The sequence below is a fragment of the Passer montanus genome, unplaced genomic scaffold, assembly GCF_014805655.1.
Source record: "Passer montanus isolate IOZ18808 unplaced genomic scaffold, ASM1480565v1 scaffold1, whole genome shotgun sequence".
In the NCBI taxonomy this organism is placed as follows: domain Eukaryota; kingdom Metazoa; phylum Chordata; class Aves; order Passeriformes; family Passeridae; genus Passer; species Passer montanus.
Window position 1 is genome coordinate 6,903,179 of NW_024356504.1, and position 21,817 is coordinate 6,924,995.

Below are 21,817 nucleotides of genomic sequence, written 5' to 3' on the forward strand. Positions count from 1 at the left end.
TGCATGTGGTGAGATTTGTTCCAAACAGATTTATAATGATGCAATTTTTTAACCATGAGATACAATGAAGGCTGAGAGGGCTAAATTAACTGATTCTGGCCCTAGATGCTGGAAGTGCCTTTATATTGTCTACAGACATGTGAGGGGAGCTGGGAGTTAGCATAGTGGCCAGTCCTGGGCTGCCCAGAGCCTCTGCAAGGGAAATCCCAGCACCTCTGCAGTTCAAAAGGGAAAAGGTGCTCCTCTTAAGACTTTATTTCTTTTTAAATTTTACCTCGACGTTTTTTCTGTCAAAATCAGATTTTTACTACATCAGTCACATCAGGAAAAGAAATGGGAATGAATGAATGAATGAATGAATGAATGAATGAATGAATGAGTGAATGAATGATGAATAAATACAAGCAAAACCAGCATCTTTTTTGCAGCAATTTTGCAAAGGGCAGGGCAGAAGACAAGGACACTTCTTTCAAAATGGGATCTTGGATTCATGCCATGACCATCCCTGACCCTTCCTGTAAGAGGAAGTTTCCCTGTTCTCCCTTCTCGGGGTTTCTCCCCTTCTGTACCAGCGCTGCCTGAGCCCATGGATCTATCCTTTTAAATGCAAAACGAAGAAAGGGTCGGGAGCACGGGGCAGCCCCTCCACGCACCCACCTCCTCCCGAACCCAGGGGAGCTGGCAGAGCCGGTCGCTGCCCTGCCTTGGGGGAGCGGCGCTCTCCGCTAACTCCGAGCTGCACCCCCGCTGCCTCGGCCCGGTCCGGCACAGAGCAGCGGCGCTCCGGGCCGGCGGTTTTCCCTGAATCCTCATAAATAAAGCTGTACATAAAGTTGCAACAGAAAAAGCAGCGGAACTGCACAGCGGCGGTCCCCGTGAAGGCACAGCCGGTGCCCCGGCGGCCGCAGCTTCCAGCGCAGCCCCGGCGGAGCCTCAGGCGGGGCCGCCCGGGACAGCGGCGGGCGCGGCCAGCGCCTCCCGCTCCCGCTTCTTCTGCTTCATGCGGCGGTTCTGGAACCACACCTTCACCTGGGCGTCGCGGAGGCGCAGCGAGCGGGCCACCTCGAGGCGGCGGGCCCGCGACAGGTACCGGCTGAAGTGAAACTCCTTCTCCAGCTCCGTGAGCTGCCGGGTGCTGAAGCTGGTGCGTGCGGAGCAGGCGGGAGGCTCCCCCCCGCACGGCGCCGCACCGCCTGCAACGCCGAAAAACACCGCGCTTCAGCGGGGGCAAAGGCACCGGGTCGAGGCAGGAGAAGGGCAGAGGGGAGCCGGGATGGGAGCAGCCCCCGCCCGCTCCCCGCCGCCCCACTCACTTCTCCCGGGCGGGCTCCGCTTCGCTCGCATCCACTCGAAGGTGCGGGGCTCCGCCGGGGCCGCCGCGGGAGCCGGGCAGGCGGGCGCGGGGGCGGCCCCGGGGCAGGGCGAGCTGGCCGCGGTGCCCAGCGACACGAAGGCGTCGTCCCCTCCTCGGGGGTACGGGCCCTGCGGGGCACCGCGGCACAGCCCCGGCGGGAAGGCGAGCGCAAAGTACCCCAGGTCCATGACCCACGGGGCAACACGGCGGCCCGCCGGGGCAATAGTGCCCTATATAGGCCCTGGAGCGGGGCGGCACGTCCCGCCCCGCGGCCAATGGCAGCCCGGAGCGGGGAGCCCGAGCCGGGGTCCCGGGCGCTGCCAGCTCCCCTGCCCGGGCCGGCTGCCCGGGGCTGCCCGGGGCTGCGGCTGGGCCGCCCGCCGCGCCGGGATTCCCCCGGGAATCGCGGAGTCGCCGCGCACTCGGGACGTTTGCCGGGAGTTCAGCAGGTGAGTGAGCCGGCGCTTTGCCGCTAGCCGGGTACAGGTCTGCGCTCTCCCTCGCCCTGCAGCCGGCCAGACTCCCGGGCGCTCCCACGGGGGCACACCCAGGTCTCCCCACCCGGAGGCTGGGGCGAGGGGCGGGTTGCTGCTGCACCTCATGGCACTTAATGGTCTCGTTCCATCAGATAAGTGCTCTGCAGTCTCTCAAAAATGAATCTCCTCACCGTTAACAGGCTCACACCGTTAATGGACTTTTATTTTTCCCTTGGCGATTCAGCATTGTTTACTGAGTGTTTACAGCTGGCAGAGAGCACCAAGTTGCTCTACCCAGCCAAATCGTCCAACTCTCTCTTGGTTTTCCATCCCCCAGAATGGCAGGAAACAGCAACAAGGTGAAGGAGGCGAAATCTGGACTCCCGACATGATCATCTTTCCCTAAATGTCTCCAAGTGACACTTGACCATCCAGTCTGGGCCACGGTGATGTTTGATTTGGGTAATGATCGGTTTCATCCAATGCCTTGATAACCATGTGATATAACCAAGTGCCAGTGCAGTTCAGAACAGCAGGAGGGTGTGCTGGGCAGCGTACACCTGGGCTTTGGTGACTTGGGACTGGACATACAAGGAATAGGAAGAAGGGCTTCATCATGCTGCTTTGAATTAGACTTGCAACCTTCTAATTCTTTGTAGGTGGATGTGGAGTCAGCTGGGAAATGCAAGGGTTGTGCATTATTAAAAATATATTTTTTATTTCTAAATAAAAGCATGAAATTTATATGCCTTCATCCATCATCCAGTGCCTTTCACTCAACAGCTCAAGGAACTCTACAAGCTCTTGGCAGAAGTGCCACTTGCTGTGGTCAGGAAGAGGCCACAAATTTTGCAAGGACCGTGCATGATGCCAACCTCATGAAGGCAACCAGAATCCTCAGAGAAGAAACATTCCACTGGATCTCCTGTGGATTTCAGAGGGCCAGACTGGTGACAGGAAAAGGATATAATGGGGAGACATAATCAGACCATTTCCTGACTCAGTATCAACTCTTTCCCGTGGAGATTTATGCTCTGCAGCTCAGCTCCACCATTATACCCAGCTGATGAATTCAGAGCAGATCTGTTGGGTTTTTCCTGCAGGGGCCCTGAGAGGACACATCGCTAGGACAGGCATGCACATCCTGCAAGGGTACAGGAGCACTTCCCTGCACAGGGACTCTGATCAGTGACATGGCCTCAGCCCTACTTTCTCCCCAGCTAATATTGTTCTTCTACTATAAACCAGCTAGTGCAGAGCAATAATAGACTGGCTTTGTAGGGATTATGTCTTAAGCATGCCTGAACTTCAAGTCTACAGACACAGCAGTCACTGAAATCTCAGAGTCCTGACACAGTGTTCTCCTGGCACAGACTTGTTCACTCTGATGGGCTGTGCTGCCCTGGTACTCTAATAATGGAGGATCACCTAAATTTCTGTTTTCAGAGGGTGTGAGTATAAATAAAGAACAGTTAAATCAAATACACTTTTTAGGAAACATACATTTTGAGTAAGGGGTTAAATTCTGGATGATGCAAACTTTCTCAGCACTCCCATGACAATCAGAGCAGTTTGGAAAATGTTATCTTCTGAAAAATCAGGAGCCTGGGAACACCAGGTTTTCTCTTTAGCAGAGAATGGCTGTCCATGCAGCAGAGCATCTGTGCTCTTCAGTCTCCCCTGCTGTAAAAATTCCTTCCTGCAGTGAAGGAAAGAAAATTGGCTTCAGAACAGGGCTGCTGCTTTACTTGGGTCTTGTGTTTGCAGAATGAAACTGGTTTAATTACACCTAAGACTGTTTTAAGTGCTAGAAAAGCTGTCTGTGTTCACACCAACATATGATCTTTCCATTTACCCAGCTGGATGCTGTTACGAGTTTCCTGTTCATTACCTGTTTGTTTTGGCAGGATGTTCAAGGGTGACAAAAGCAGAAATCAGTGGCTAAATACAGGCAAAACATCTCTTGTTGATGCTTTGGCTTTAAAGGGAAGGCTTTTTCTACACGCAGGAATTTCAGTGTTCAGACTTAAATAGTTAAGTTCCAGTGATAGAGAATAGAGTGACTAAAGCTGTTTTTTTTTACAAGGAGTCTAATGGAAAAGATGAAAGACTTGTTGGAAGCCAAAAGAAGGAAGAAGAAAAGTGGGGGGAAAAGAATGTAAAGAACATGATGCTGTCAGAGACAATTTGAGAATGGCTGGGAGGTTTAGGGATGCCTGTGTGAGTAATCAAGTGATGGTGAGACAGGGGAGCTGATGGTGCAAAAACCTCTGTGAGAACAAGGGACCAAAGGAGTCCTTGTGTCACCATGTGTTTCAAAGTCCATGTGTCACCTTGTTTCTGGAAGCATGTGGGCCTCTACAAAGCCTGAGAAAGCCACTGTGGAACCAAGACATGATGTAGGAGGAAGTCCAGCCAAAAAGCCCTGAGTCCCGTTGGGTGCAGACACCAGCCCCTCACCTGAGGGAGGCTGCTCGAGCAGCGTGTGTTGGGGGCAGTGGCAGCCCCCAGACACTGCTCTGAGGCTGGGGCATGTGACAGTCTCCCTAGAACAGGAGTCCACCCTCTGTGCTGGTCACAGTAGCCAGCACGCAGGAGATCCAGCAGATCCCTCCCCAGCCCCCAGGCCTGCAAGTTGTGGCTCAACATTACCTTGTCCTTACCCCTCTGCTGCTACAGCACTGCCAGCTGGCACAGCTGGTTCTCAGTGCTCAGTGGGGATGTACATCCATGGTGTGGAGACAGCTGGGGTGTGGGTGGGCATCCTGAGGGGAGAGAAGCAAACACTGGGTGTTTAAGCAGTGGCCCTGTTAGCACAAACCAACCACCTAAGGCTCCTGTGAGAAAGGCTATTGCAGAAGGAGGGGAAGCTCTTGGGAGTTCATTTTGTAAAATGTGAATAAACCCAGGGATGCACAGAGACCCAGGGAGTTGTTCTGGCACTCCGAGGGAGCCACCCTCAGCTCTCCCACTAGCACAGCCCTTTCAGGCAGTCTCAGCAACCCTCAGGAGGAGGTGTTTCTGCCATCAATGTTTCCCTGCCACAAGTTCCTCTTTCCCAGCTGACTCCTGAGATAGGAACCTCTGTTCTCCCAGTATGTAGGATCAACAACAAAGATCCTCTATATGGACACAGAGAAGAGGATAGTCCATCCCTTCTTCTGTAAATATTTGCTCTGAAGAATGATTCCACCCTGGCCCCTTGCCATGTAAAGCCCTGTTTCCAGTCCCATGGCTGTGAATTTTGGGACAGAATTATTACACATATTGATAACCCAGAAGTGTCAAGGTAAGCCATGCTGCTGTGTGCAAAATGGGTGTCAATGAGTTTGCAGCCAAGATTTCTGTCTTGTCACCTTTCTTGCTCCCAAAGTTCCTAAAATGTTTCTTAGAGGAAAGATTGAGGCTGTGTATCTCACTCAGCATGGGATTGCCTACTGCTCCCAAAACTTCTGTTGCAAGAAAAAAACTGCATGTCAGCAAATAAATCCTACATTCATGAGTATTTTTTACCCAGAAGATATCCATCCTGTCTAGTACGAATTCCTTGCTGTTTTCACTCTGCTTTGTGCTTATTGTTATTGTAGTTGAGTCTTTCTGTAATTCATCCCAGAACATTCATAAAGCTTCAGGACCCTGGGATCCAAAAGGGGGAACAAAGACTCACCTCTGCTCCTGAGCAGCATCTGCAGAGGCTTAGGGGTGTGCAGGCACAGATACCTCACTGAGTCCCATTTTGTATCTTAGCCTATGTGACCAAAGGGGTTCAGTCCTGCCCTGTTACTCCATGGCTCTCAGGCTCTGGGACTGCATTCTGCTTCTGCTGGATGGGGTTTCTGCTCCAGTCCCAGCTGGCTCAGGTCCAAGCAGAAGTAGGAGGACCTACTGTAGAGCAAAAAGTGCTCTTTGTGTGATTGATGACCCTTAAGAGAGCCAGCCCTCTCACTCCCCTGGCAGCCCCACTCCAAGCAAGCACCACGGGGTACCCACTGCTGCCTCTCGCATGGGAACAGAGAGACCTTAACAGTTCAGGGATTCCCTTGCCATTCAATCCCTGGAAAGTGGCTGCAGCCAACAGAGCTCTGGTCCAGCTTACCTTGCACCTTTTAAAAGCAGAGGTATGTTGTTCATCAATGTATAACATCATGTGACACCCAGCCAACCACCACAGCCCTACCTGCCCCGGCAGCACCAGCCCCCTTGTGCTGCCCACCCAGCTCCAGCTTTGGTTCACTGCAGGCAGGTCTGCAGTGGAGTGCTGGGCATCTGGGCCTGCCCACCGTGCAGCACACTGTGCCTTTGCCAGGCTGCCACTGTGTGTGGCCACTGGGCACGCACAGCAGGCTGGCATGTAGAAGGATGGCATCACAACCTGCAGCTCCTTTCCTCTCTCCTCAGCTGACAGCTATCAGGAAGGCACCCTCCCAGTGGTAGACCAGCAGCCCCATCCCCCTGTTGGTTTTTTTTTTCCCCTGGGTGTGCAGCCAGCTGCACCCTCTTCATTTTTGGACAAGGTTGCCTGCAGCCCCAGGTGACCCTGGTGTGGTCTCATAGTGGAAGCCATGGGGGTGTCCCCGAGTCCTTCCCTGGCCTGCCCATGGACCAGGGCTGGGAGCCTGCAGTGGCTGCTCAGGAAGTACTTGCTAATGGAGCAGGAGGCATTTGGCTTTGTTTTTCTAGCCAAACACAAGTGGCACCAACAAAACTGTAGCATCCTTGGAAGCCCCTGGCTGTGCCTGTCTAGGTTTCCCTGCCCTGGTGCTGCTAACCAGGCCATGCACAGTGGGACAGTGATGGGCCCCCCCTCAAAAAGAAACAGGATGCAAAGGGGTGGTTCAGCCTGCACTGACTGCATGGAGATAACACAAAGCCTCAGCTCCTTTTTGCACTGGGGAAACTGCTGGAATGCCATCAAATGGTGGGTTACTGTAAAGGCCAAACCAGAAAGTGGAGACCCAAACCCCACTGATCTGAACAAAATAACTCACATGGTCTCACTGAAGCTCCGTGCACCCCTGATATCTCTCAACCAGTGCTGTCAGCAGCTCCCTATCCCAAATAGTGCAACATCACTGCCAGCATTTAGAGGGCCTGGCTCACTTTTATGGCTCTGGAGCAGAGGGAGGGAGCAAGGAAGGAGAGGAAGGAGAGGAAGGGGTGCTGTGGCGGCTATTTGAAAAGAAAGGCAAAGCTGAGATCAGCCCCAGGCCTGGCCTTAGCTGACTAGTTGTGTTTTAAATAGGTGACTGGAGTTCATCACATCAGATGCTGTTGCAAAGGAGCTGAGCTCCTGTTGAGTGTGAAAGGGGGTTGTTGATAATTTATGGGTTTTAAATGATGGGCCAAGAAAAAGTCTGGCTTGTGCCAAAGTGTATCTCTCCTCTAGATTGCTGATGCTTGTACAAACATTGTAAAAATGCCAGCAACCTTGCTAAAGTTACATTACTTCTAATAATTAGGTTATCATCATGGACTTCTATTGCATTACAAAGAAGACGCCTCTGCCAGAGTCACGGAGAAGAAAGTGAGTTTATTTACAAGAAGATTCTCCCTCACACAAGCTCCTCCTCCTCCCCCACTGGAAACCATATCTGCTGGCCCCATCTTTCTGCAACATGAAAGTGATTCAGGACAGTGGGCCTCAGTAACACCGTGTTTGTGGTCAGGGCTCCTCTGAGCTCCCTTCCTTCCCCAGATCTCTAAACAGCCTTTTCTTTCTTAACAGATTTGATGAAGGACTAACAGTGTAAGTCGGGGCAGACCCTGTTTGACTAGCAGCCTACAGAGCACAAAGCAAAAGGGAAAAGGACACTGGGTGTCCTGGTGCCTTGCTGTTTCACCGATAGAAGCAGGTGATACAAAACATATTGTGCTTCAAGAACACACAAAAAACCTACATGGACAATTTTGTTTGTGAGCACATTGATTGCAGAAAGTTTTGGAGAGACAAACGTATGTATATATTCATGGCATGTTACAGAAGTATCAATCACAAGTGGTGTCTAGCAATACTTTTTGTGTTGTTTGTATGTTTTGTTTACTTCTGGGTGATGCTTCTAAGAAACAATTTGTGTGAAAACTTCCATACAATACAATTTTAGGGCTTAAAAGGGTTAAAATATGTCTCCAAACAAAGAAGTTTATTCTGTTCCATTTTGTTTACAGATCTGTAACACATATATCCAAATTTGCTTGGTTAAAAGTGGAATTTAACAAAAGGTACACTTTTCACTGTATCACAGCATTGCTGAAATCTCATAGAGGGGAAAACAAAACCCTAAGTAAAATTTTGAATCCTTAGTGTTCAGCTGAACATAAATACCAAATGGCAAGGAAGAAAGCAGGGATGGGATGGGAAAGAAAAGAAGAATAAATAAAAGAAAACTTGTCTGTATTGACCAGGATGGGAGGTGGCAAAATATTTCTCACAATAGGAATGCCAGGTCTGTCATTAGAGGGTGGAGTAGGAGCTGCAGTGTTTGCCAGACTGGAAAGCAATGCATCAGACACTTTGGTGGGGAATAGAGAAGTTTGGATTAATATTTAACTCGACACTTTTAGAAAGAGACAAGAATAATCTTCTCAGAGCGATATGTACTGTCAGGAAGAGACTTTAATCACAGCGTTTACAAAAGAAGTATCTCTGTAAATCCAGCGAGTTCAATACAGCCGTGTAACTAGAGAGGAGGAAACACCAGGGTTCAGAGCATCGTTCCCTTTCTTTTTCCATTTTTTTTAATCTTCTTGTTACTTTAATTTTTTCTTCCCCGTGCCAAGCGTCCTGTTTGTGGCAGGGAGAGGTGGCGGTGCCCCCCTGCCGCGGTCAGGCCGGGTGGGACTGTCCTTGCCGGGCACCAGGGCAGCGCGGCGGCACCGCCCAGCACTGCCCGCACCCCGAATCCGCGTCTCCCTTCGGCTGTGTGTATCTGATTGTCAATTTTCTTTCAAAGTTTATATTTATGAAAAAAAAAAAAAAAACCACAAGAGGAAAAGCTCGGCCTTCCAAAGATGTCTAAAAATTGATTTATGGTTAGTATAAAGACAACAGTATAAAAATAACAAAGGAGGTGGCAGCTGCTGCGCGGATTGCTATGGAGACCCTAATGAAATTAGCACTATCAGAGGGTTTCTAATTTTTTTGCCTTCTAAGCTCCTAATTTCTTTTCTATTTTGGATAGCCAGAGTGTAATTAAAAAAAAAAAGAAAAAAACAAAAAAAAAGAAAATACCCCACTGAAATAATATGCGCGATAGATACCCAGCCAATAAATAAATGTTAACCTCACCGAGGTTTTTATATGCAGGATTTGATCTGAACCAAGATGGCCAAGAGCCCCTCTTTGTAGATCGCCTCCTCCAAGCGGCTGCGCTTCCAGCTAAGGTGGCTTCACGCGGCCGAGCCAGCTGCCAGCCACGCCACCGAGGAGCTCGAGTGGGGCCAGCCGGTTAGAAATAAATACTTTAAAAATACTTTCAATATTTTTTTAAGTGTAACGGCTCTTTGTGTGATGCCACAGTTTGTTTTACTCTATTAATGATTTACGACTTGCTGTCTTAATTAATCCTTACATAAACTACAAACACCAGCCACTGTTACAACTGTTCAAGACTACTCTCTCAACTAGCTCAGACCGATTATACTAAATAGGTGAAATGTAAGTCACCACGGACCTGAATCCCTCTCCCGAAGTATTGGTGAAGAAACTCTACAAATACCCACATAAATACATTAAGACGAGGATAAATAATCAGTGATACAAAAAATGTCTCGCTTAAAATAATAAATACATATCATTTAGTCCAATGCGATCCTTACGTTACGGAAGAACTCATAAATTAACTTCTCTGAAATAAGCTTACGCGCGGGCGAGTTCCGACGGCTCACGACTGGTCTAAAACACCTCAGCATGACGCGCTGCTAACACTACAGCATCTCTAAGACTTACCTTCAAGTACATCATTACCAGCTTATCAGTCCCTCGGTTGGCAGTATATTGCACTGTCATGCTTAAAACAGCTCTAAGAGAAAGGCTCCTGCTCACGGACCTACTCGGGGCTGCGGAAGAAAGAAGGGAGCTGCTAAGGGAGACAAATCCACTAATACTGTTGGCACTCGAGAGCACAGTAACACTGTCCCGTCAGAAAAGTGAGGTAATGGAGAGGGGAGCGGGCCCCGCTGGCCGCCGCCCCGCTACAGATGCGTGAGCTTGGGCGCCTCCTGCATCCGTCCCTGAGAGGTGTGGTGGGAGGAAAGGTCCGTGTAGGTAGGGTGGGGGTCGCAAGGTCCGTGGTGGTGGCCGCCGGGGATCTGGGCGGCGCAGCTGTAGTCCACGCTGGCGGAGGAGGGGTGCTGCAGGTGCCCCAGGTTGAACATGGGGCCCGAGGCCGGCATGGAGTCCACGAAGTTGCCCCCCACGTAGACGGGGCTGCCCTGCAGGCTGGGGTTGGCGAAGCCGCCGCCGCCGCTCTGCATGGGGTGGGGGTCGTACTCCGCGCCCGCGTAGCGCTTCTGCTGCGGCAGGCAGCTGCTCAGCGGCGCCGTGTAGGCGGCCAGCCCGTACATGCTCTGCTGGGACTTGGCGAAGGAGGTGGGCGAGGGCGCGTCGTAGCTGAGGCTGTTGACGCCGGGGAGCTGGCTGGAGTAGCCGACGTGGTTCGGGCCGCTCAGAGGGGGGCTGCGGTCCGGGGACTGTCCGACGGGGGAGTGCATGATGCCTTTGGCTTTTTGGTCCTTTTTGTACTTCATCCGGCGGTTCTGGAACCAGATCTTGATCTGCCGCTCGGTCAGGTTGAGGAGGTTGGCCATCTCCACGCGGCGCGGCCGGCACAGGTAGCGGTTGAAGTGGAATTCCTTCTCCAGCTCCACCAGCTGCGCGCTGGTGTACGCTGTTCGCACCCTCTTGGAGGCCGGCCCGGGGGGGCTCTTGTCCTCGCAGCTCTCTCCTGCGGGGAAGAGGCACAAAGAGACATTGGTTCCCCACACGAAAGACAGCCCCCCGTTCCTCCCGGGGTCCCTCGGAAACCTGCTATACCCTCTGTCGGCGCCCGGGGAGGGGGTGCAGAGGGCCCGGGGGCGGCCTCCCACTCCTCGCTGCCCGACATGCACACCGTCCCGCAGCTGCCTCCCCCCAGAGACCACCAGCGGCACCCGCCCCCAGCCTGTCCCACCTGCAGCGCCCGGCAGGGCTGGGACCCCTCAGTGGGGTGGGGGATAGGTGGGCGATGGCAGCTAGAGGAGCAGCAGACCAGGCCCGGAGCCAGGGGGCTCAGCCCGACGGGTTCAGCCCGCGGGACTCAGCCTGGCTTTCCGGGCTGCAATGGGTCGGGGCGAGGGTTTTGGGCTACCTGGGGGGGCGCAGGTGCTTTTCTGCTTGGAGTTCTGCCGGGACTCCTTCATCCAAGGAAATATCTGCTTGCTGAGGGTGGCGCTGGCCGAGCCCGAGGAGTTGGGGCCCCCCTTGGCTTTTTTCGGAGGGGGCACACTGGGAGGGGGGTTGGGCGGGGAGGAGGGCGGCAGGGCCGGGGGCTGGTGCTCGCCGATCCCCGGGGGCTGACTGCCCCCGGGGCCGCCCCCGCCGGGCCGCATGCAGCTCCCGCTCAGCTCGCTGCCCTTGTGGGCCGGGGCGCGGCCGGGCGCCGAGCCCTGGACGGAGCAGGCGGAGCCGGGGTACTCGCCGTCCAGGCCGGCCTGGCCGTAGGGCTGGTGGGCCGCGCCGTAGGGGTAGGCGTCGGCCTTGCTGTAGGTGTAGCCCCCGAAGAGCCCCGCGTTGTCGTAGTAGGCGGCTTTCTGCATCCTCTGCTCTGCGATTGCCGAGGCCCGCGGCCCCCGCTCAAATAACATTGACCGCCGCCCCGCGCCTCACGTCGTCGGCCCGGGCCACTCGCAGCCACCTGGGGAGGGAAACAGCCGGGACACAAAAGAGACTTTTAGAGGGGGAAATCGGCTGGTAGTGGCTGGCACGGGACGGCTCCGGCACCCCGGCAGCCTCGGCCTCGGCCTGCCATCCGGGGGAGGGCTGGGAAGGAGCAGGGGACCCAAAGAAGGACCAAAGGACAAAAGGAGAGGAGCAGGGCCACCAGGCAGGAGTCAGGGCAAACTGGGCCATAGCAGGGAGAGAGCAGAGTACACCAGGGAAGGACCCGGGCCACTGCAGGGAAAGAGCCACCCGAGAGCGATGGTGCAGGGCGGCACGGAACACACTGGCGGGACATCCTACAGGCCACCTTTTGGAGCATTTTGGGGGATGTTTTATTCGCTTTGTTTTGCCTTTGGACCGTTCCCGCTCGAGTTTGGCTGGATGGGAGCCCGCGGATGTAGGCAAGGGCCCTCAGTGAGCAAACTGTGCTGGGTGCTGTCCCCAGAGACCCATTTCGGCCGAGAGCATCCGCGCCCCCCGCCCGGCACGCGTGCGCACGGCCGGGCACGGCTGACATGATGGATGGAGCCCGGGCTGCGGCCGGGCAGAGGCAGAAAAATCCCGTCCCCTTTGTAAACCCGCCCTTCTTCTTTCCCCGGATTCCTCCAGAGTTAAAGTATAACCGGCGCCATTCACTCCCTTTACTTTGCACTATAAAGGAAGTCGCAGGTCAGCTCCCCTATTTTGATTCTGTGATGAATTAAATTCCCTCACCCAACGTTTCTCGTCCCTTTTATTTGTACCCAGTAGAAAGAACCTGAGACATTCGAGGTAATTTTTAGAAGGTTCCTTTCTTTTTTCGGCCTGCGAAGTTATGGCTGTCCCCTCCCCGCCCCCCGGCTCCCACATGAGGCTGCTCCCACCGAAAGGCACGATCCCCTTAGGGCAGATGTTTTGAGGCAGGGTGCTGTTACCTTTCTCCTTGCTGCTCCCAAAACTTCTCTGCGCTTAGTACAAGATGGAAACTGTTCTGCAATTTTGGTGCGGCTTTTTAATACTCCCTGCTCTTATTTTTCTTGTGGGATAGGGGTTTTCTCTGACACTTTTGGTAATTTTGTAAATTAGCACATACTTCACCTGACAATGTAAGTCTGTAAATCAACATATCATGAGACTTCCTTGTATTTCTGCAGGATTTAAGGCTACTAACATACCAGAGAAAAGTAGCCAGAAATCTTTGAAAGATGTCCGGCAAATATAGTTCTCCTGCCTGTACTTATGCAATACTAGGAGAGTACTCCTCTTTCTCTCGCAAGTACCCTTGGTCCCGCCAAGTATCGTTGATCTGTTCTCTAAAATTCACCGGCAAACACATCTCTGCAAGTCAAAATAACCTCAGCGAGCTGCGATCCACGGCCGCTCTCGGCGGTTTATCCCGTGTCACAGACCGCCGGGGTCCTTTTCTTTCCTAAACAAAAGCTTGAGATGATCTGTGGAGCTGACAGAACGGGAATTGTTTTTCTCTCCTGGAAAATTTTTGTTTTAAAAGTCTGCAGATATGGACGATGGCGATAAAAATGAGTTTTAATACGATGTGATAATCTTGACGAGTCTTGGAAGTATTTTTGTCCAAATAACTCTGTCTCTCTTTTCCCACTTCTGTCATCTACATTTTCGGGACCGGTCTGGACTGAGGACTTTTGTTAGCACAACACTGCCTTAAGCGTAGGCTTTTATATGCCTTGTGAAATATAGTTCCCAAAAGAATACACAGAATCTTAAGAAAGAATATTGCTGTTAAGCTGTTAAAAGCCTTATTTCTTTTCTGAAATACCAACTGCTTGTGAACTCTGCTTGAACCTAAAAAGGAGGCTATGGGCCATAAATCACATGGACAATGCTCAACTGTTTGGTGGCTCATCTTTAGATCTTAAAAAGAGAGAGAGGGAGAGAAAGAGGGAGAGGGAGACCTATCCAGGGTTTGATTTTCCACGAGTGAAAGGCCCGGGGTGATGTTTTTATAGGTAACACCAAAGCAGGGGCTCAACACTTGGTGGTTTGGCCAGAAAGAGCCTACGGGGGAAAAAAAAAAAAAGAAAAAGAAAAAAGAAAAAAAGTGACATCCAAATGGTGAGGCCGAGCCGTGGGAGGTGGGCTTGGAGGCACTGAGGGTAGGAAACCGCAAAGTATCCATGTCTGTGTTTCAGATTTCCCTTCTTCCTCTCCAGAAAGCTTAACCTCATCTGAACTGCTAGGCGTTGCACATGATAATGGGACTTTTTGTCCTGCCGCCGTTGCAGTGCTTTTGCGGGATGCCGCGCCTGTCCCGGCTCTGCCCGGAGAGCAGAGCGAGCCCCGGCGGGTGCGCGGGAGCGGCTGGCCCCGCGCTGCCGGCTTCCTCCCTCCCGACACCTTCATATTAAGCAGCTCTCTACTAAAACTTCCACTACACTTAATTCTGCTTCGGATCAATATCTAATATGATACCGAATAAATAAGAGGCGGTGAGAGCGGCCAGCGAAGCGGTTATTAAAGCAGCCGGAGCTCTCAGGGTGCATATCAATGCACCTGTCATTGCGGTTGTAGCAAAATTTATGACTGCTAGCGCCGTGGCAGTAAACGCTCCGGCCAGGAATGAAAAGGAAAACACTTCCCAAGCCCCGGCACTTTCAGAAGTGCAAAGCAGCCGGCGCGTAGGAGGGAGCCCGGCAAAAGAATCCCCCGCTCGGCACGTTTCCCGGCCGCCGGCCCGGCCAGCCCTGTATATAAGGAAAGCGCTGGGGCCGCCGCCGGCCCCGGCCGCGAGCGGGGCAGCCGGGCACCCACCGCTGGGGCTGCGCTGGGCCGCGGGTGTCCCGTCTTTGGGAGCGCTGGGGAGCGCCAAGGGGCCCTGCGGGACACGGAGCCGCCCCGGGGCCTCTCCAAGCAGCTGCGGAGCCCCCCAGGGAGGTGCTCCCCGCGGCTGGGTCCAGGCCCCGGCTGCTCCCCAGCCGGGCTCGCCTTGCGCGGAACAGGGGCGGCTTCCAGCGGGGTTTCTGCGGGCCGCTCTTTATCTGGCGTGCGGGAAGGCGAGCCCGGGGAGCCGCAGCCCGGTTCCACCGAGCGGCTCTCCCCGCTCGGAGGGCATGGGCCCGGCCCGGGCTGTGCTCCTGCAACGGGCCTGTCGCGATAGGGAAAGCGAGAGATGGATGGAAAAGGAAATTTAGAGAACTCACCAAACTTACGTTTTTTCTTGATTTTTGACTTTAACTGTGTGAGTAGGATCTTCAGGTTCCTTTGGATAATCCGTGGGCACGGACCTGCAACAGAAGTGATAACTCTCAGCGGAAACTGCTTTGTTTTGGACTTTCTTCCTTAGGACTTTGTTAATAAATGCACATCTCGTCCGCAGCCCCTCACCGTGTCTTTCCGTCCGCGTCAGATCTTTTACCAGACAAAGGGTAGATGTTTCTCTTCATTTATTAATAGCGCTTTGAGAGAAGCGGGGAGCAAACAAACGTGCAGAACGCTCCGGTTGCGGCTGGGAGCCGGGCAGGGCGGCCTGCGGCAGCCGCCCCGGCGGGCCCGAGCACCGGCCCGAACCCACGCCTGCCTTCCCGAGCTGCCAGCCCAGCCCGGCCGGGGCGCGGGGAGGCAGCGCACGGGGTGAGCCAGCGCCTTTGCGGGCACCTTCGGGGGTCACAAGCACCTCTCCCGCACCCGCGGCCCGCGAGGAGTTCCGCGGAAACGAAGCTAGCGCGGGTCTGTCTCCATTTCTCCCCCCAGATACCGAATAAGACCGAGAGAAAGATAAGCGAAGAAGTCCCAGCATTGAAAATGCGCTGCAAACATTTGCGTCTCGAAATGAGTATTTTGCCTTTGTCTGTGCAATGTGTCGATTCAGGACTTTAAAAACTTAAGAGTGCCAGAAAATCCCCCACAAAGAAGCCCAGGTCCATTATAAAGACGATATCTAGCCACCATAAGCCTTTGAAATGACCTTTGGCTCGTATAGCAATAACTCACCACTTAATGAACAACCAACGGAAGCGCCTCCGATAGCTCACAACACAACAGATCTTACAACTTTCCACCAAGTCTTCTCTCTCCCTAACCAAACTCAGTAGGATGCTACATTCCCCTTCCAAATCACCTTAATTTATGCTGGCAAACTGGAGTTAGGGAAGTGGAGCTTCATGATTACACATGATGCTCGCTCAGGTTCCTGGCCCAGGCCTGTCCCGGTAACGTCTTATATAATGTATTCACGTGGGCGTACGTCAACTTTAAGTGCTTTATTTTTTTTAAAGAGAATTCATTAGAAATAGTACTTTACACGGTGTATGAAGGCAACCTAAAGTGAGTTGCACCTTAGCCCCTGAGCGGAGAGATCATAATATTGCAAACCGAGTCATTGTTAGCCGCTGTTGATTAACACGGTAAGTTTTCATTTTGTGCCTAATTAATTATCGACTTCTCATCCCTTTCCAAAGCAGCTTCTCGGCCTCACAAGCGATAGCCTTCTAGCTCTAGACATGCTTTATTTAGCCAGAGCTTGGCCAAATACCAAGACTTCCACGGCCACAGGAATATCCCCCAAAGTTTGTACAGCAGAGAGAGGAGTCTGGGCACGCTGGGGTTGTGCTCGTCTCCCAGCGCTCGGAGAAGACGTTGGCAGAGCTGAACCCAGGGAAATCTTTAGAATTATTCAGGCGTGGGACCAATATAGGTATTATTGAAATTTTAGGTGAAGTTATAAGTGAGTGCTTCCATCGAGCCAAATGAAATGCTGCTTGCAGTAATTGGATTCAGCTGACTAACTTGGCAGGCCAGCAGCTTGGAGGCATACAGCTAAGAAAAATGTTCAGTGCTTTTAACTTCTGATCGAGCAGAGCAACACGCAACAGAAAATAATAAATAAATAAATAAATAAATAAACAAACAAACACCCTAACTTTCTCCTTCTCCCTTGGCCTCCCACCTATTTCCTTCGGGGCTCTCCGACCCCCGCCGAGGACTCGCCCGGGTGACTCGGGGAGGGCAGGGTCCGTTCCAGCCTTACACACACACTCGCTCCACAGCACAACGCTGGGCTTTACAACACACATAACCGAGAGTTCACCCGGGCTCCAGGCAAGCCACCAGTCAGTGGAAACAGGCGTTCCTGGGAGAGTCGGGCTAGTTGCAGCAGCCCAAGCGGGGGCTGTGTTTGAGGGGAGGCTGTGTGGCCGCTTCCAGACCCCCAGTCCGCCCAGAGAGGCACCGGTCCCCCCCAGGCGTCTTCCCACCGCCTTATTGATCAAACCACACAAATGCAGGGCAAGAAACTTCTCGGTAGATAAATATCAAGCCGTGCTTCAAATCGCATGTGTAACTCGAAGGCATGAGCATACTGGTAACAGCAGTACTAAAACAACTGCGGAAGGAACACAACAGCCACTGAGGAACACCAATGCGCTGCCAGGGAAAAAGGTTCGGGAAGACACTTGGCACGAACATTTGAGAGATCCTGTGTAGGAGCTACGTTACCGATGAGCCTATTTTAAATCGCCCTTTACAAATCAACACGGCTACCCCCTGCCCGGCTAACCACGGCAACGCATTAACGTGATGCTCAATCTCACTTTGGCAATGGGAGCATCTAGCAAAGTTCTCTCCCTCGTTTGTTTGCTTATTTGTAATTCCCTTCCTGAAGCCACCGAAAATTGGGGAAAGGATAGGGTTAAACGTATTCCCCTAGCTTTTGGAAATGAGTTCACTTTTTATTTAAAGAACATAATAAAAAGAAGATACAGCTTAAAACGTTCAAGTAGGTGGAAACCACTCCATACATTTGCAGCCACTATGGGCAGAGATTGCAAACAAATTCCAGACCGTCTCTGAGTAAAGAGACAATACAGCCCCTGCGGTTAAACGTCCCATTTTGTCATGCAGTTGCTTACCTGTGTATCAATTTATCATAAACCTGGGTTCCTCACTTTTCAGGATCTGCGCTTGCAGTTCTTAGATATATCCTTCACCCTTTGTCTGCAGACAATACTCTCCTAAACCTGATCTTGCGGTTTTACAAATATTTCCATACACCAGAATTCCCGATAGAACGAAAACAGGCTCAGGCTCAACTACCAATAAAAGAGAGCGAGTGGAAATCGGAATTTGTTGGGCTTTAAAAAAAAAAAAATCAACACACAACCCTTTAGCCATCAGCCTCCTGGAACCAACGACAGCAATTGGCCGGCTCTTGTTTTGTTTTGGTTTTAAATCGTGCGGCCATTGATGAATTTTGGGGGCGAGCGGGAGAAATCCCTTTATAATCAGAAATATAGGCACTGCCTTAAAATACAGGCATATTGGCCCACGTGATCGCCGAGCAGCGCGCCGCGGCCGGGGCTGGCGCGCTCCCCGCGCCCCCGCGCAGCGGGGCTGNCAGCCCGCTCCGCTCCGCTCCGCTCCGCACCGCTCCGCACCGCCGCCCCCGCACTTACGCGGCCCGCGGGGCTGGCGGAGCAGGGGAAAAAGGTGAATTCCGCGGGAAGATCCCAGCGCGCAGAAATCCCCAGCGGAGACAGAGGAGGTATTTGGAACCAGCTGCGGCCCGGAGCCTGTGCCGGGGGCAGCTCCGCAGCAGCGCTGCTCTGGCGGACAGGCGCTGGGGCCCACTGGCGTGCGAGACTTTTTGCTTTCTCCTTCTCCGGACCGGGAAGATGCGGGGCAGCGGGGACTACCCCTGTCTGGAGCCTAAACAAACGTAGGGGGGAAAAAACCCTCACGACATTTGTGCGTGTGTGTGTCTGCCCTGAGCCTGCCTCCCTGCTCTGTGTGTGTGAAGAGACATGGAGCAAACCCTGTGTGTATCTGTCATGTGTGCCCACAAAGCTCCCCAACAATACCAGCTAGGCAAAAAGGAAAAAAATATATATGTATTAGCTTCTCTGTTTGATTTTTTGTAACATATCTGTAGCTATAAATACACCACACCTAATCTAACATCTGCTATGATTTCATTACCATCCAAAGCATGTGGATGTGACAGTAACGTATTACCTTACAATACTAACCGTAAGTGCATTGTAACATTTATCTAAATTACATTGCTTTTCCTGACTTTGCAAACCAGTTATAAAAAGATTGGAGTCCAGTGATGGAAACATAAGTTCAATGTAAATTATTGTGTATGGCTTCGGATTTATAATCCTATATTTCTTCGAAATGATGCACTTAAATCTCGCCTCAAGTAAGAGGTAATGGTTCTTTATATCCTTTTTAGTCAGCCATATATTTTGGTGTCTGGGTAGCTTTGCCGAGCCCCCCGCGCTCGCGTGTCTGTGTGTACATACAGGAACCCCTACACGCACAGCGTGTTCTGCATACTTGTGTACATGCACACAAAGCCGAACATAATTCTGGCCGCTGTTTAGACATTTTGGATGACGGAGAGGTCTTTAGCTTCCTACACAAAAGTGAGAGGGGAAAAGCTGGACACGAGCAAAGAACACGAAGAGGATTCTGAAGAAAATGCCTTTTTGGAGGGCAGTTCGGAACCCCCCGGAGAAAGCCTCCCAGCCCTTTGGTGCCTTTTCAGAGTCTGGTGAAAAAGAAAAAGAAAAAGAAAAAGAAAAAGAAAAAGAAAAAGAAAAAGAAAAAGAAAAAGAAAAAGGGGAAAAATAGAAAGAAAAAGAAAAACCAGGCAAATTTAACGTGAAAATGGAGGACGGCTGAAAGAAAGGAGCACCTTTGCCACCAACGCCAGAATTAAGATATCGTAAAGGGGACTGAAAAAGTATTAAGGAACTGTTAATCCTTTGGCTGGTGGGACTCCAGCTTTGCGCGAATTTGTCTCCAGTAAAGGATCTAAGACTTCTTCAATCGGAGCATATGTTCATAGAGCAATAAAACAGAAAGATTTACAGTCTCCGCCCGCCCCCCAGCAGCCTCGCACCCTTTCAGGAATTACTTATGATGATTTATAACAACAACTCCGGCAATTGTCAAACTGATAAAATAGCCCGGGCTATATGCGAGAATAAACGCTCTTATGAAAGGGTTGCGATTTATGTTCAGGTCCATTTTACTGCGTGTCTTGGTGGAGTTTGGTTTCTTTCCCGGCCCAATAGGATAATATAAAACTTCATTGATAAAAATGTAGGAGTTCTCGTGAAGTAGCGAATCTGTTCCTTAGTCACTACCACAGCACATAAACATTTGTCATTTTTGAATAATTGAATTAATGTGTTATTGTTTGAATGTATAATTCATAACATAGGAAACTTTGTCTCTGTCCTGCCACCGAAACGGAAGCAATAAAAAGCTACAATCTAGGGTTTTTAGAAATTACTCCAGCAAGGGATAATAAAGAATATCCTGTTTGCAGGAGGTATTTCCAGCTGACTGCGATTTCACAGAGAAATCTCACACTCGTCCGTATTCTATGGAGTTTATAGAGAGTGGCTTTGTATAAAAACAAAAATGCTATTTTTCCCCGGTCCGGGCTGTTGATGGGGGGCTCGCGAGCCGGCGTGCCCGCTGCGGGGGCTGCGTGCGGCCGGGCTGCCCTGCAGCCCCGCGGCGGGGCCGGAGCCGGCCTTTGTGCGGCCGCCGGGCAGCGGCGCGCCCGGCCCCGGCTGCGGCCCCGCTCTCAGAGACCCACGGCAGAATTCACGACCCCGCTGGCGAAGGAGCCGAGGGCCTTTCCCCGCCGCTGGGAGCGGGCAGCGGCTGCCCTGACAGCCGCATTGTTCCCTCCGCTCCGCGCCGCTCCGCGCCGCCCCGCGCAGGCAGCCGCGGCCGAGCCGCCGCTCCGGGAGGCGCTCTGGCCGTCAGCCTCCCTGCTCCGCGGCTCTCCGCGGTGCTCCGCGGTGCTCCGCGCTCGTCCTCTTTCCCCCGCTCCCTGGGAAGCAAAGGTCATCGCTTGCGCCCGGTCCGGTTCCCGGCCGCTGCCGCGCTGGAAATCAGGAAGCAGCGTGCCCTATTTGTCAAGTGTTTGACAGCTGAGTTCATTAAGGCTTAAATAAGGAGGAATAAAAGTAAAAAATATTTACGTACCGGGCGTCTCTTTTTCAGCAGCTACCCAAGAGCTAGGTGTGCAGGGAGAGGGACGGCACCCTTTGTATATTATATTCTTGGGATCTCTTCAGTTTTCAAGTCTGATAGAGTCCTTTGCTTGGCAGATTAATGACGACTCCGTGTTTCTTAAGGGACGTGCTGAATTAATTATTTCGCAAATCACGTGGTCAGGACTTGTAGAAATCTATTCTTATCATCTTCCTTGCACTTTGAAATTCTGCCTGTTATGACTGTTCCTAGCAAGATTATTTTGGTCTCTAGGCTTGGGGGGAAGGAGGAAAAAAAAAAAAAAAAAGGAAAAAAGAATCAGGGGAAAGGGCTGACAAACATGGCCGTTGGAAGCGGTGTGGCTCTGCACCGAGAGGTCCCTATTTACTGTACTGTACAGTGAGTGGGGTTTGCTATTGACTCTGCCTTTCCTCTTCATTCTTACCTTAACGACTAGTGGTGATATAATATACAGAACTGTATTGATGTATCGGGAGTAACAGGAGGAGCCATTAAACAGCAGAGAGGGAAAGTATAATCGCAAGATATGCCTCAATATTTAAACTTAGCGAGTGTGTGCTTAGAAAGGCAACCCCAGCCTCCCCTCGGCGCACTTGGGCAGTAAGGGCACATGGTTTCTGCTGGGCACCCTGCTCCCTGCCCGGGCTCAGCCACAGACTGTATTTTTGGACTCGTGCCTTGACCACGCTCCAGGAGAGGACAAGCCCTCACTGACAAGCACTTATGACAAAAATAGTGCGATCGACTTCTCCTGGCTGTGTTATCGTCTGAGATACTTACGCTGGGAAGAAAAAAAAAAAAATGCTTGCCATAGGTGCATGGCAAAGTTTAAAGTCTCCAAGTTGTGTTTTCTTGTGATCTTTCTTTTGTATCCACTGTCAAAGTGAGAGTTACTGCTCAGGAAAAACTACTCTCTGCATTGCAATTTCGAATTTCCATTTCTTTATTTAATTGATTCTTTCTAGGACTCACCTAAAAGACACACATCTGTGTGGGCATCGAGGTGACTTCAGGTGTGGCTCCTTGCCTCCTACCCATCATGCAGAAATCCAGGAGTCATTCTAGGAGGGCTTGTTAAAT

At 51.8% G+C, this 21,817-nt stretch overlaps 2 protein-coding genes and 1 long non-coding RNA gene across 9 annotated transcripts in view; 1 reads left to right on the forward strand and 2 right to left on the reverse strand.

The window, feature by feature from the left end:
• Positions 1–286: 286 nt before the first annotated feature.
• Positions 287–1,352, reverse strand: LOC120499334 (homeobox protein Hox-D1-like). The gene is made up of 2 exons (XM_039703057.1): positions 1,314–1,352; positions 287–1,193 (listed from the first exon to the last, which is right to left on the reverse strand). The coding sequence occupies exons 1-2, from the start codon at positions 1,342–1,344 to the stop codon at positions 934–936; spliced, it is 291 nt and encodes a 96-aa protein (XP_039558991.1). The 5' UTR covers positions 1,345–1,352; the 3' UTR covers positions 287–933.
• A 77-nt stretch (positions 1,353–1,429) lies between these two features.
• Positions 1,430–7,889, forward strand: LOC120499338. The gene is made up of 3 exons (XR_005626850.1): positions 1,430–1,803; positions 2,168–5,119; positions 7,290–7,889. It is a non-coding gene; the product is annotated as an uncharacterized LOC120499338 (long non-coding RNA).
• A 534-nt stretch (positions 7,890–8,423) lies between these two features.
• The window catches only part of HOXD3 (homeobox D3), a 30,398-nt gene continuing 17,004 nt past the window's right edge, over positions 8,424–21,817 (reverse strand). For 3 of the 7 annotated variants that reach the window (XM_039699277.1, XM_039699296.1, XM_039699288.1), the window contains 3 exons: positions 14,902–14,985; positions 11,175–11,720; positions 8,424–10,772 (listed from right to left, as the gene is read on the reverse strand). In XM_039699277.1, the coding sequence (XP_039555211.1) occupies positions 10,021–10,772; positions 11,175–11,670 (1,248 nt within the window). In that variant the 5' untranslated portion in view covers positions 11,671–11,720; positions 14,902–14,985 and the 3' untranslated portion in view covers positions 8,424–10,020. Of the gene's footprint in view, positions 10,773–11,174; positions 11,721–14,901; positions 14,986–15,691; positions 15,766–20,707; positions 20,786–21,817 lie in introns of those variants that run through there. The other 4 variants (XM_039699327.1, XM_039699321.1, XM_039699315.1 and 1 more) reach the window with 3 other exon arrangements.

Bases quoted from the DNA above. Each gene is read 5' to 3' on its own strand.
- LOC120499334 (XM_039703057.1), bottom strand. From the start codon at position 1,344: ATGCGAGCGAAGCGGAGCCCGCCCGGGAGAA. The intron at 1,194-1,313 runs GTGAGTGGGGCG...TCGGCGTTGCAG, and splicing joins GCGGAGCCCGCCCGGGAGAA to GCGGTGCGGCGCCGTGCGGG.